Source organism: Aythya ferina, assembly GCF_964211825.1.
Source record: "Aythya ferina genome assembly, chromosome: 4".
NCBI classification, from domain to species: Eukaryota; Metazoa; Chordata; class Aves; order Anseriformes; family Anatidae; genus Aythya; species Aythya ferina.
Genome location: NC_140300.1, coordinates 72,459,499 through 72,474,667, shown reverse-complemented (window position 1 = coordinate 72,474,667; position 15,169 = coordinate 72,459,499). Strand labels below are relative to the sequence as shown.

The 15,169-nt window shown below is 38.6% G+C and overlaps 1 protein-coding gene across 2 annotated transcripts in view; it reads left to right on the top strand.

Moving 5' to 3' along the window:
- The window catches only part of COL25A1 (collagen type XXV alpha 1 chain), a 305,159-nt gene extending 294,565 nt beyond the window's left edge, over nt 1-10,594 (top strand). For both annotated transcript variants that reach the window (XM_084517246.1, XM_084517245.1), the window contains 3 exons: nt 829-915; nt 3,769-3,807; nt 4,602-10,594. In XM_084517246.1, the coding sequence (XP_084373372.1) occupies nt 829-915; nt 3,769-3,807; nt 4,602-4,604 (129 nt within the window). In that variant the 3' untranslated portion in view covers nt 4,605-10,594. The remainder of the gene's footprint in view (nt 1-828; nt 916-3,768; nt 3,808-4,601) is intronic.
- Nucleotides 10,595-15,169: the final 4,575 nt, after the last annotated feature.

Below are 15,169 nucleotides of genomic sequence, written 5' to 3'. Positions count from 1 at the left end.
TATTTAAAGAAACAAAAGTAATTATCATTTTTGACAGGTTTATGGTATCAAGACATTATGAACTCATTGAAAGTGCCATAGCACCTCTCCATCAAGCAGTTTGGATGTTTTGATTCCTGTAACAGGGTTTGAAATGAAGGGTCCCATTTTATTTGGAGTGGTACAATTGCACCCTCAGTAATGTCAGCCAGGTTTTAGTGGATTTTTTGTCCCAAACTCTTATCAGACTGCAGAAAGTCAACTCAGCAAAGAATGTGCTGGGCCAAATGCACCCTTGACGCAACACCATAGAGCCTGACAGAATTTTGCCAGAGACCGTCCACCCCTGCAAAGCATCCATCCCCCAAGTCTTTTTCAGAGAAACGATGCCGATGTACTCTGCTCTTGCAAAGTTGCTTCTGACTAGTGACAGATCTTCTGAGGAAGCTGCCAAACCCAGCTTGGCGTGCATGTGCACTTCAGAGCTGTCACTTACAGCAAATAGGAGACCTCTAATTTTGGACTATGGATTGGAGGGATTTGCAGATTTGCCTCTATCTCAAGAAATCAGTGATTTCAAGCCCTGTTGTAGGATTCAAAACATTCAGGATACTGATATAAGATACCAACACAAACTAATACCAACTGATTGCAGTTCTTGCTTGTGATCATATAATTTATTTTTCCACATAATGCACCACCCAAACCAGAACACAGTGGTAAGTGTCCTTTCAGCTCTCCATTGGCTTAAAAAAAAAAAAAAAAAATCAAAACTTTTAAACCAATCTTTCTTAATTTTTTTTTTCCAAAAGAATAAAACGTGTTTTATCCAAACCATTGTATCCACAGGGGGAAAAGGGAAAGAAAGGCAAAAAGGGGCCTAAAGGGGAGAAAGGAGAACAGGGTGCTCCTGGATTAGATGCACCTTGCCCATTGGTACGTTTCACTTGTGTATTGGACGGTCGATTGTCCTGCTGTAGACCGATGAAATAAGAAATGAGGGGAGAGGAACAAGCACCAGCTAGTGTGTCACTTGTTGCCCTTTGTTAATGCAGCCTTATCTCAAGATCTGGAAATTATGGGTCAGAGTTGGTATTTCTGCCTCCTAATTTAGTTTAAAGCACTTAAAGACTCAAGACTTTAGAAGAAGATTTGGTTGTTTCTTTCATTATTTTCTGCCAACCATTGAAAAAGAACCAAATTCAGTGTGTGCCAGAGTTAGTTCTCACACATTGAAACCACACCACTGCTGTAAGCTTGCTCCTCTTGCCTCACTATTGTTATTTGTTCACTCCAGCTAAGTCAATACTGAAGGCATTTCCTTGACAGTAACATTGCAAGTTAATCTTTACAAACAGGGATTCCGTGGAATTAAGGGGGAAAAAGGGGAGCCAGGCCAGCCTGGCCTGGATGGGCTGGATGCCCCTTGCCAATTGGTACAGTATTTCTCTTTCCTACCAACCCTGCATGTGGTTCCTTTGTTTGTAGTCAGCCATTCTCAATGTAAAGTAATGTTTTTTTCTGGGCTGACTTTACATTATTCACGTAACACATGCATGTGCATGAATAAACCAGCTGCTTCAGTGATCATAACTGTAATGAAAGAACACACATTTTTGTTGACACTTCAAGCCTAACTCTCAGCAGTTTGCTCCCACATTACATGGCAATTTATAAGTTCGTGTCCTTCCTACATTTTCCCTGAGAACCGTTTGTTTGTTATTTTCCTCCCAAAATGCCTATTGCCTTACTTACCCTGAACCCAAGTCTTTGTATAGAACCCCAGCACAATCACCACTTCTAATCAAGTCTGATGACTTCTGTCTGCACTGGCTCACTTTTTCACCCTAGCACATCCCAGAGCTATTCTGCACCCTGGACTTCCTTTCAAATCCATGTAGTCATGGGTGCATGTTTTCAGGATTTGGCCAAAATCATGTAAATGAGATTCATGTAAAGAATTAGATAAATATTGTTTCTGAAAATCAACTCATAGGTTTCCAGTAAGCAAAGCTGGAGCCTGCTCTCACAGACCCTACACAAACAAAAACTTTGGTGTCTGGTCTGTTCATCAAACAGTATTCAAAAAGATTTGGAAATGAAAAGCTTACCTGAAGTTTGTAAGAAGATAACAGTCTGCAGCCCAAACCCTCACTGTCTTTAACGTCTTCAATTTAATGGTCTCACCCTTGGAACTTACCTTCCTGGAATACACAGAACACTCCCCACTCTATGTTAGCATGAATTCAAGTTCCCACCTATACTAAAATTCTACTTGTTGACCCTCTCCCTTGTACCAATCTGGCAACACTGATTTAGTGGCAAAGTAAGTTTAATTTTTTTTCCATTTAAAAATAAAACAAACAACCACCACCAACAAAAAACAGTACTACAAACACATTTTCTAAAGAAGTAAGGATGATTTTTTAATTGTTCACAGTAAAATCTGCATGTTCTGATATTGTTTGTTGGTTAAGCACGGTTCTCTAAGATGAATGTTAAATTAAGTAGAATTTATTTCAACTTATAGCACTCCTAATGTAAAGACAGTGGATTTTAATCTTAAATACGTAGTCCATTAAGATTAGTCCATAGCCCATTTTGTTTGCTTCCACTTAATGGTAACCATATCTCATATATTTTGTTGGGGATAATCAAGCATGCTTTTGTAATTTAAAAATGTTTCTGTCTCTTTGTTATCATTTATATCTGGAGGTTTGCTAGCATTGTTGATGAATGAAAGTTATTTCATTCATACGTAATTACCAGAATAAGCTGCTAAGCAAACAAGCATGGGTTCTTGCTTTAGGCAGTAGGCCATTCCCATCAGATTACATGCAAGCACATACAAAAATGCTCATTAATCACTATCTTCACATGTAAATCCATGTAAGAAGCATTACTATTCTTTAGTCTTAAAAAAAAAGAAAAGAAAAAAAAAGTCAAGACCTGAACTTTTTTGCTGACCGTGTGTAGTCTAGTGACATGGTATGTGCTGAGTATGTAACTCTTTGATGGGTAAGCCCATTATAGCTATGTGACTTGGAATTAGTTCCATGAAAACCTGCTTAACCAAGGTCAAAAGTTGGATCTGATCTCTCTGTGTGTATAGTAATGTGTGAACATAGGGTGGTGACAGAAAAGAAATGGCATGACACTAGCATAAGAAGGAATTAGATGGGCATACTGTCCAAGCAATGGCATAACGCTGATGGACTGCCCTGTTCCCAGGACTATTCTCTTCTGCTCTGTCACTCGGAACTGTGTTCAGGGTATTAAGACTTTGCTGCTTCATTCAAAAGCTAAGAATGAAAGAGAACAGAAAAGATCATCACTGAATTTGAGTCTTGCTATATTATCACTGGATTAACTTTGTACTAGGGGCCCATAAAATGCAATACCCTCCAGATAAAAGTGATAATATTTTTTTTGCTTATTGATCTTGTACATTCAGCTACAGATTGTTGTGAATGACAGGTTATATTAAAAAAAAAATATATATATATAAAATAAAAAAGAGTAGCCTAAGCTCTAACAGCAATGGGAAAGTGATTAAGATGCGATTAGATATACAGTTGTAATGACTTAGGAAAATACATCTTTATAGCAGAGAGGTGTGTATGTACTTACAGTTCACCTTGAGAACAAGAGAGATTAAGTTAGGAACTGGTAGCTACCTATGAGATAAAAAGGCAAAGCTGCTTCAGCTGTTCTAAACAGATACAGATGGAAGGCTATGCTATCAGATCTAACTATGCTCTTTTTATTTGTCTCCTCCCTTTGAAACAGGGTCCTGATGGATTACCCATGCCTGGTTGTTGGCAAAAGGTAGGATGGGCAGAGCTTTTCTTCCCAGGGGCAGTACGCCCTTGGCACACAGAAAACCCTTTCACAGTCATCCTGAACAACACATTAGAGCCTTTTAGACATCTTGATGTATGCAGCAATGCAAAATAAGATCTTTCCATGACAGTAGTTGGTGTGATGAGATTGCAATGTATGTAGAAGTAATAACTAATTGAGGCAGTATTTTAGAAACAGCTGGTATTAGGTTTCTAGGAAGCCCAAAACTTGACTCTTCTATACGAAGAGACACACATCCTTCAGTTTCTGCACATGGTCACTGCTTCCCACTCTTAAAATCTTGTGGAAAGGATATTTTTACCAAGTACTGATACTGATCTATTATGGTGCTACTTTCCTGGGATATATCAAAAAATGGTGCATCGTGCCCATTTCTGCCTTACCTTTCTATTCACCACGTTCTCCTGATTGTTGTGTTTTATACTAATATTAATTATATAATTAATAATATTACCTTTATACTAACGTTAATGTCAGTGGCATCGTTATTTTAATGAAGATTTAACCTGGGCAGTGCTAGATTTAAAAGCATAGTGTTCAGAGTAAAGCTGTAGGTGGGGTGATACCGGGTATATAATACACAAGAAAAAAATAAAGCGTAAGTGAAATCCTGGATGCATTTGTCTCTGAAGAGTAGCTGGTGCTAAGGAAATAAATGATGTGTATTTGCAATTGCGCCATATCTATGTATTTGGAATAGAAGTCTGAAATACCGATTTACTAACCTGATCAATCTGTATCTCTTTTTGTCTCTGCAGTGATGAATCTAACCTTACAAGCATGAAGTTGTGTATATAGTGCTCCACTTTTTGTATTTATAGTTGAAAACTGAAAATTTGATTTTACAAGTCTGAGAGATGTTTACATGTAGCTGCTTCTACCTGTTTGCTATAGTCCATGTGTACATCTTTTTTCACTTACATCTGCAGTTAGATGGTATAAAACTGCAGGATAAACCTGCAAAGATTCTCTCTCTAGAGATACCTATACAGTGATCAATAATAGAAATCTGATTATTTCTGTAAATTCTTACATTTTGGCTTGTGGACCTGCATGGACAATGAGTGCCATGAACTAGTTTACAAGAAATTGTGACCAAATAAGAGCTAAATGCTATGAAATGTACTGTACCAGCTGCCATTGGAGTTTACTGACTTGGCTTTCGTGTCCATCTTACACACTTCACTGAACCATGCCACTGCATCTGCTTGTACAGACTAAAAGCATGAGTTTGTGTGCCAAACCTGCTTGTTGTGTGATCACGTCACATGCTAAATGGCTGCTCACGGTGACCTTTGATTCCAGCTTCTGAATTGTTTCCTTTTGTCATCTCAAGGGAGTCACACCATGGCTTATTGCTAAAAAGAGATAAAGCAGAGGAGGATAGAAAGAGGCCTTGAATTTTTGGGGAACACAGTTCCAGCTGCAGGTGGATGGCTTCCAGTCTTGCGGGTCGCCTAGCCCGTTTGATCAAAGAGGGTCCCGCCTGTTAATCAGCATCGGTTTGCCTTGCACTGCTCGCGGTCATGAAGACATTGGCGATAGGCCCTGACGGGTGCTTAATCAAGAAGGAAAGAAGTTTGGAGAAGAAACCAGACTTCTCTGTGGGTTGTTTGAAAAGGTTACAGAGATGCTGTGGGGATCATTTGATGGCAGACACCGCCTGAGACCAGAAGCTTCTCAACCTTACTCAAAGATTGGCGCAGTATGTGCTCTGTGTATTGTATTTTGGGACTGCTGAAGGAAAAAGCATCCTTGAGACATGGATGAATCAGAACATCCTCCTTTGGAGGATAATGGAACTGACCAGATCCGTATGTACCATGGTGTGGTTTGCAGGTGATTCAATTTATATTACACAAAGCTAGCTGAACTTCCCTGCAGAATTTTGGAAGCTATGATTAGCTTTGGTTCACTTTCCTGTAACAGTTGACATAAAGGATACATTTTGATAATCTATTCAACATTTGTGGTCATGGCATTGAAGAAAATGCTTCAAGTCACATTTTCATCTTGTTTCAGTATTAACAGTTTTTCTTTTACAGTCTTTGAAGCCTTTAAATCTAAGAAAAAAGAGTTTATTTTTATGTTTCACAGGCTGACTTACCTTGTTCTTTTTCTGCTGTTGCGGTGACCTTAGTGGACATTATTACCCATCAAAGATTGGAGAGAAATAGGTCTGTGCGATTACCACTGCCCACTTGTCATCACACTACACTGTTACAGGTGTGGTTATTTCTCTATTTCTGTTGACTAAGTTTCTACAGAAACATTGGCAAAGCTTTTCTTCTCCATCTTTTTATTACTAGAGATACTAAATACATGCACATTTGTAGTTTTTGCCACAAGGTATTTTTTTCCAGTTTTGAGTCTTCATATGGTGCACTGTTGTTAGTTGGAGAGACTAGTTTCAGAGATGGTGCCATGTTTGGCAGATGGAAATTCTTTTTATATCGCTTCGGTTCCTAGTATGTAGCAGGATGATCATAAGCTTTTTTAGTTACTTTTCTGAGAGTTGTCTTTCATATGTAGACCAAAACTAAAGTTGACAAAGGCAGCCTGTCTCCATCCATGTGTGGGTATTGTGCCCTTCTTGGCATGCACATTTTTCCTTGTTCAGTCATTTCATGTGAAGATGGGGACCTGTTGTGGTTGCACTTTTCATATTGCTTTGTGATATCAGATAAATATATACCACTAGAACACTGTCTTTCACTTTGCTAAATCTTTAGTGCCATTTTGGTGTATAAGAGACAGAAACAGCTTTACATGGGGGGGAATCTTCCACACATTTTCAAAACTAAAATTTGTTTTAGTGGACTCCATCTAATAGTACCATACTAACAAAAACAAAATTCCGACCATATGTATTTAAATATACACGATATACATATTTATCACTCAATTCCATCCTTCCAACAATAAGATGTAGAGAAATGTTCACAAGCATGAAGAAAAATACTTTTCTTTGCTTGAATTTTCAGAAATGCAACTATCAACCTACTTGAACAATTACACTTACAATAATAAAGGCCTTTGTGTGGCATAGACTTGTGTTAATAGTTAGAGTGCTACAGCACTAATGTGACTGAAGGACTTTCCAGAAAGGGGACAAGAGGAGCATCACATAAGCCCTCTGACTTGCCAGTTTGCTTCTGCTTGTTTAAGAAGCTCTATCTCAAAAAAAAAGCAACACGCTGAGGAGCCAGCTGCCCTCCTCATAGAAAGCAGTTCCTCATGCCTACACCCTGACTTGGCGCAGTTTAGCTGGGTATGTTGGAGATGTGAAGACTAGTGGTCGCTTGTTTTTATAAAATATCGCATACTGGCAATTATACAGTAAGGTTAGATTTTTTTGTTAATGTCCTTCAGAGTGTTCAAATGCAAAACACACTGGGATGTTTGTTATTTGACTAGACATCATTTGGAGATGCCATATTGAGTGTGTCCACAAACACTACTCGTTTTAGCGAACAGCGACAACATAAAGAGCTATTAAAGGCATGCTCTCATTAGCACTTTGACATTTCTTTAATTTTTTATCTATATTTTTAAACTGTCCTGACAGCATCCATTTCTATATGCCTCAATAAAGCTAGAAGAACCTTGGTTCATTGTTTCTTCATTCAGGAAATAAGTTTCATAGACACTACTGTTAAACATTACTCAAAAATCAATTTTCATTGAAATCTCTTACAGTGAGACCCCACTGAAGAAACACTTTAGCACCTTTTTTCACTTTCTTTTCTGTCCTGCAAAATAATTTCTTTCTTTAACTCCTGCCAGGTAGGAATACTGTTTTTTTGTTGTTTGTTTGTTTGTTTTGGAGTTTTTTTCTTTTTTATTTTTTTTCATAATAATCTAATTTAGCTTTTACTAAACCTTTCATTGTTCACTTTCATGGAAGACTCATTCCATTTAAAAGGCCATGGTGAACAGCAGATAATTTAATTTGAAAGGTAAAACTACATAGATTTAACACTAATATTTGCATAAAATATTTGCATTTAAAGATTTACTTGAAATGAAGCCTAATGGTATCTAGAAAAGTTGTATATTCAGTACAAGAAAAAAAAAATATGTTGTGTTTAATATTTCCTCAAGAGAAAGCACCCTATGAAGACTTGCATCATGTTTATTTTGTTTAAAAAGCAACTGCTTTTGGTGCTAGTATATCCTTTTTTCTTTTGATGGCAAAGCTACAGTTTGAACCACCTGTGTGTTCTTATATCTTTTAGTAGCATTCCTCCAAACAGATAATGATTTTCTTTGCTTAGTTTGTGACAGGAACAGTAGTTCCCCTACCAGTCTTTTCAGTTATAGAAATGTGTACTGGTGTTCGTCTACACCGTTTCTATATCCCTGACCTTTTCAGGTATGATTAATTCTTTTTTCTTTGAGAGTTTTCAGTATTTGTTTCATAAAAAGTTTTGTAAGCATCTGTTACTTGAGTGTGTTATAGCCACATTGTGCAGAAGTCCTGCTACAGAAGCAGTAAGTCTTTTAAGCACTGTATGGAATATGTCTGACATACGTGGTCCTTGTCTTCATATTCATAGGTTAGTGTGGGGAATCTTTCTTTTTCAGGATGTTTTGGACACCTTTTTTTTTTCCCCTGAGGTAAAGCATGAAATGTTAATTCATGGAACAATTATACAATGTATTTTATGATTTATATTTTTATTTATTGCTGATTTTGATGTCATGTTCTGGTAGTGTACTAAGGCAGAATGATGCTCTTCATCCAGCTGTTTATATATTCTTTTTGTCTACTGTTTAAGTATTATGAACAAATTTCAAAATAACCCAATCAGTATACCTGCGCGTGCGTAAAGCATACAGTTTAAAAAGGGATTATTCATGTAGTTAGCATTGGATCCATTAAGCATTACAGTTGTGGATGGATGCATGTGGGTATTAGTTACTCAGTTACGCCATTGGAAGAGACGACACAACCCCAAATGAGGCGAGCAGTCCTTGGGTCCGTGTGAGAAGGACCTGGGTATTGTTTAGTAACAAGGGGAATATTATTGGCTTCAGCAGCGGTGTTTCTAAACATCACTGGCTGCCTAAATCAGGCAAAAACACTCACTACAGTGAGTTAAAGCTGCAGCGATGCTCCCAGTCTCTCTAATGTGATAAAAATGTTAGAAAACATGCAGAAGTTGGCCTTTCCTTTCAAATTTCCTGATCACTGCTACTTGACCACCTTAAATTTAATTTTTAATTCTCTGTATTTTACCTAAAGAGAGACCTAAATTTTCACACTAAAGTCACACACAATACCAATATCAGCAACAACAGCGGTCAAAAAAGAGTCTGATTTTTAGCCATTGCAGAATAATATTAAATTTCAGTGACCAGAATGAAGACTAACACCTGTGGTTTTTGGGTTTTGTTGTTGTTTTGTTAGTTGTTGTTGTTTGTTTGTTTGTTTTTTCTCCTTTCTGCAACTTGCTTTTGTGGATCTGAATGTTGCTGCAATGTACAAATGAAAATTTTCTTGCACCCTCTGTTATTGCAGTATTTTACATGGTGGTTGGATTCATTAAATGATGTTAGAAACAAGTGCCTGCCACCATCATTTCTGATAGATTTTTTAAAAGATACTCCACAAAACAAGTGGAGTTTGTATTTAAAAACAAAGAAGGAGAAAATAAAAGAAAAAGAAAAAAAAGGGGGGGAGGGAAGAAGTTGGAGGGTTGTTTTTGTTTCATTATATTTTTAAAATGCATCCAATTATCAATGCTGCTTGGAAATTTAAGTTTCTTTGGAAAACAGGGGGCCTTAACTTAACCTGGGACCGTTAGTGTTTTACTTGTTTCTATTTAAAAAAGAAATTGTATGAATTTCCCAGATACCATTGGTACTTGCACACTTCTCTGAAGTATTATGAAGAGTTGGGTTGGTGGAAGAATGTTTTACATATTGTTAACATACATGTGGATATTCTTATATTATTGTACATGTTTGGGAAAATATCACACAACTTTAAAAATGTTACTAAGATGTATGTATCTGACTTTTTCCTTTGGAAAATATTATATATTTTTATTTGTATTTTTTACTTTTTTAAGTTCATCTATATGTGCAGTTATTTTTGTATTGCAAGTGGTCTCATAATTGCAGTAGAGGAGATAAAAGTACAAAGAAATGTAATTTGGCAAGGATTACACTGCTTTGGGGGAAAAAAACACATGGGTCAGTATCATATTATCAATCCTAGAAATATTCTGAGTGTTTTAGCACTGTAAATATGTCACGAGACCTCTTTTCATGAATAGTGTAAAGAATTGTGAGGTTTTAATCACCCATTTTAATTTGTTATTAATTACCACTTTTTTGTGGCCTCTGGTCCTGACTTAATTGAACCTGATCAAACAGCATGCTTTTTTTTTGTTTTTATTAAAATTTCTCCTTGTTTTTCAGTTGAATACTGTTTTGTTTTCTTTCAGTTTTGTACTTCATGTTTTTTTTTGTTTGTTTGTTTGTTTCTTGCTTGTGAGAAGTTGATCTTCAGAATTATTTTTACACTATTTATGATTTATTTTCATAATGTAAAAAGTGTGTAATTATTAAAATATCAATCCAACTGTTGGTGCTGATTTGCATAGTTATAAAGTTCTTAGTGTTGGTGCAAAGAAATTGCTCTGGTCTGTCTGGATTGGAAAAAGCTTGTGCTGTGTGGTGCTCATTTGCAGTTTAAAATCTAGTGTGGGTCATGTCAGTCAGCATTCACAGTGCCACAAAAATCGGGTCCTTTGCAATATGCTGCATTTTCCTACAGTACACAATTAAAAACAAAACAAACAAACAAACTTGCTCTTCCTATTCTTAATACACCTTTTCTCTTCAAAGTCAAGTCCGTTTGGTCACCTTTTTTGAAGAGGCAGAAAAGATTACAGACATCCACAAGTTAAATAAGGAAAAGTAGAAGCTTTGTTGCAAACCTTAGAGCACCTCCTCACTCTGGAAAAGCTGCAGGGGTCTACATATCTGAAATTGAAACTATTGCTTACGCAAGTCTGCAGGCACCCTAGGATCCAAAGAAATAAAGCTGAAAATCACCCTTTCTATAAGAGTGATGTTAAAAAATAAACCTGGACTGTTTCTTGTCCCACAAAAGGACAGTGTCATGAGCAATGGTACAAACTAGAGGTCTGCTTTTTACTGTAAATCTGCTTTGTTCAAAAAAAGATGAAACATAAGAATTATTAAAAAATAGTATATTTTCAAAAGTGCCCTGTTCTCAGAAGACACATTTTTGCAGGAGTCTCCTTGAACAAAGGACTTTTTTGGAAGAACAAAACTTTGGGCAGTGGCTGTAATCTCTTCAAAGCATTGTTTAAATGTTTGTGTTTTCTAAGTCCCAAAATATTTCAGACAAACAAAACACTCCCCATTTTTCCCCCATCCTTCACCTCAAAAATGTATTCACTCTAGGCTAAAAGAAGAGACCATGAGCACCATGGGGTTTTGACCTCTACTCTTAACTCTCGGTAATCTCCATGAGTGTATGTTAATCGTGTCTAGCTCTGTTTTAGACTCCTAGAAGTACTAAAAATAGTTTTGCTCCATTTCCCAGAGAAGGAATTTATAGCACACAGCTTAACTTGCCCAGCGTCACCGAAGAAGTGCCCTGCAAAGCCAATAGCAGGCGCTGCTCCCTAGGGCTGCAGGCGCTGGCTGTGACCATCGCGCAGCCCTGGCTTCTCCTGCGGTGACTCTTGGCCTCTTCTTTCTGCTACCTTTCTTGTTTCTTCTCCTTTTGTAGAGGACAAAGAGTGGTTCTCAATACTGCTGCAGCTGCACTGTCAAGAAACAAGCAAAAAGCGTGTTTTACGTGGTTTTGTTTTGTTTTGTCTGTCACTGTTTTTCCCCTTTAGCTGCAGCTGGCTAAAGCATGCTAAACTGGAGCTATGCTCGCTGCCTTTCCTGAGACTACACGTCGTCTTAGGGACCATTAAACTCATGAATCCTCCAATGAGGGAAGGAACTGGCAGTGTCTGTAAGACATAGGCCATTCTCCTTTGATGAAGGGGATGCAGCTTTTTGGGGTTCCTGGGCACCTCCTCCTGGATCTGGAGGCTGCCCCTCAGCCCTGGGCCTGCCCCTGCTGGGCAGATGTGTTGGGTGGGTGTCCTCTGTCAGGGGCTTGTTCTTTCAGAACTGAACCCAAAATTGTCCTGCCTTCAGCAATGCCACTTTTGCCTAGCATCACTTTGTTAGCATGGGGTCAACCATTTGGGACATTTTCAGCTCTTTTTAAATTATTATTTCCTCCTAAGCACACAGCTTCATTACTAATGTAGTAACAAACAGTGGGCTCTGGCTGCTGCTAGCACTCAGTGCTTTTCCCATTCTGTGATTTTACTGCCTCCTAGTTATCTTTCAATATCAGGGTCCCTCTGAAGTGACATTTTAGTTAAGCAGTCTACTATAGACCTCTCACCCTACTGCACTAATGGGACGTTGACTTTCCTCTGGAGGTCAGTCCTATCCAGGTACCTTCTTCATAATTTTGTGACATCCTGAGGCATTTATAGGGCTGCAAATGAAATACCAGCTCATTTATTAATTTAAACAAATATTATATTTAATATAATAATATTTAAATAAATTAATAAATATTCAAATAAACTAATATTTAAATAATAAACATTGATTTATTATTATTTAAATGAAATACCTCTCATTTATTTAATGGATCTCTTAATTAAATACTTAAAGGCCATCGCTTACATCCATCCCTGCTTTGTGGACCTACTAAACCTGCTAATCTTTACCCATTTAACAAGGAGTCTGTGGAGATCAGGAGAATGCAACAAAAGCAGGCTTTTATATCCTCACCCCATGCAACTTCACCTAGTGGTTCGATTCTAATAACCACCCAAAAATAATTGTTAGCAGAATAAAAGAACACAACAAAACAAGGAGATGACAAAACATTCGTGTTCCAGCAAGTAGTAACAGCCACACCCAAACACATGTGAAAAATAAAACAAGGGAATGTCAGAACATTCATTTTCCCACAAACAGTCAGTCTGTCTTCCCAGGGTTGCTAAATCATCTCCTTTTTTGTTGAGTTCTGCTGGTTCCCAGTCTGAGCGCTCACAGGATGTTCTCTCTCTCCCTTTTCCTGGCTGCACGAGAAAAATGCAGTGCTTCTAAACGTTTGCTCGAAACTCAGAATTTGGATTCTCTGTTTATGTGTGTACACATAGATGCTTTTATCTAAGCATACAAATAAATACATGGACTGTATTTTTAGGAAAATACTGTACAAAACCTGCTCCGAGAGATCATGTTCTGCCAGTGCAGTTGTACTAAACATGCTTTAATTTGTGTCTGAGGTCAGAGGTGGTCACAGCTCCTGTCACATCAACTAAGACTCAGGTTTTGACATATATATACATCAAGATATAATGTTCAATAACCAATAAATATTCCTATTATTTTTGTATGTACAGATTACACCTTGACTGAGTTTTCCAAGTACCCACACCTAAACAAAGTAGTCATGAGTTCTTTCTAGCATTACCTTTTGTCTGGCTGGAATGACAAGTACCCAGCATCTTTTTGTGCACTTGTAGGAACTCCCCTCTTTGTGGCATAGTAATTGTTGTGAAGTAATCTTATCTGGTAAAGATAAAATACATAGATATGGGGAAAACAAAACACAACAAACAAACAACAACAACAAAAAACCTCTCACTATTATCATATCATATCATAGAATGGTTTGGGTTGGAAGGGACCTCAAAGACCATCTCATTCCACCTCCCCTGCCATGGGCAGATGCCACCCACTAGATCACGTTGTCCAAAGCCCCATCCAGCCTGCCCTTGAACACTTCCAGGGATGAGGCATCCACAGCTTCTCTGGGCTACCTGTTTCAGTGCCTCACCACCCTCATAGTCAAGAATTTCCTCATAACCTGTAATCTAAATGCTCCCTCTTTTAGTTGAAAGCCCCTCCCCGAAGCCTTCTCCATGCTGAACATCCCCAGCTCTCCCCAGCCCTGGACGCAGCATTCCAGGTGGGGCCTCACAAGGGCAGAGCAGAGGAGGACAATCACCTCCCTCCACCTGCTGCCCACCCCTCTGTTGGTGCAGCCCAGGACACAGTTGGCCTTCTGGCCTGCAAGCACGCACTGCTGGTTCACGTCGAGCTTTTTGTTCACTAGATCCCCCAAGTCCTCTGCAGGGCTGCTCTCAATGGGTTCTTCTCCCAGACTGTGCTCATGTCTGGGATCGCCCACTTCTCAAGCCTGCCCAGGTTCCTTTGGATGGCATCCCTTCCTTCTGGTGTATCGACTGCACCAAATGGTCCACCCTTCAAATCAATATGTCTCTGATTTAGAAATAAGGCTGTTGTGTGGGCTCATGTCAGAGGCCTTACGGAAGTCCAGGTAGGTGACATTGGTCAGTCTATTAGCTTGTGTGAATAAATTTGCCTTAAAAATTCTGGAACTGCAAGAACTACTGGCACAATCAGCACTGAAACAATTCACTACAAAAATTATTCAGAAGTCAGCAAGTGTGGACATGGCTCTGAAAAGCTATGCTGCTGTGAAGCTTGGTGAGGTGAACAGCTGTAATGGGTTTGTTTCTCAGGACGCAACAGCAGCATGTTGATTGTCAGAGGTACGCTAACTCCTCCGACAGCAGGTGGGTGGAAGGCACTTACTTCCTTGGAACTGACTGTAGTAACATTTGCTTGTTTTCATCCACCATGTAGGGAGACAGGAAAAAAAAAAAAAAAAAAAAAAAAAACTAAGATTTTCAGAGAGCAGTAATTCTATGGAAGAGGAAAAAAATAAAATAAAAAAATGACAAGGTGCCAGAAAGTCCTGTCTCAGGGGGAAAAGACCTCCTCCTCTGCTCTACACATGGGATTTGGCAGGCACGTTCCTGCTGATAATATTAAAAGAATGTTCAAAACCCATGAGTCAAGAGGGAAGGATATTTTTCCTGATTTAAGTCCCATCCCATGACTCAAGGAACAGAGGCGCAGCCTGCCTCCTAACAAGCTATTTCACGTACCACTCTGAACTTTCCCAGTGAAGTTCAGTATTATGAACAAGCTTTGTTTGCTAAATCTGGAACAAAAAGTCCTGGTATAAGCAGGACTGGCTGCTGATGCATCTTTATAAAGGAGCAGAAGCACAGTAGCTTATATCTCACTGTGATCCAGGGTTTCTGAGAGAGCAGGACTGGACAGGATGGTGTAAACAGCAGAAGTTTTTCAGCGTTAGCATTTCCTGCAGCCCTGGAAGAGGGACAAGGCTGTTCGCAGCACCAACAGAGGGCAGGGACACACCGGG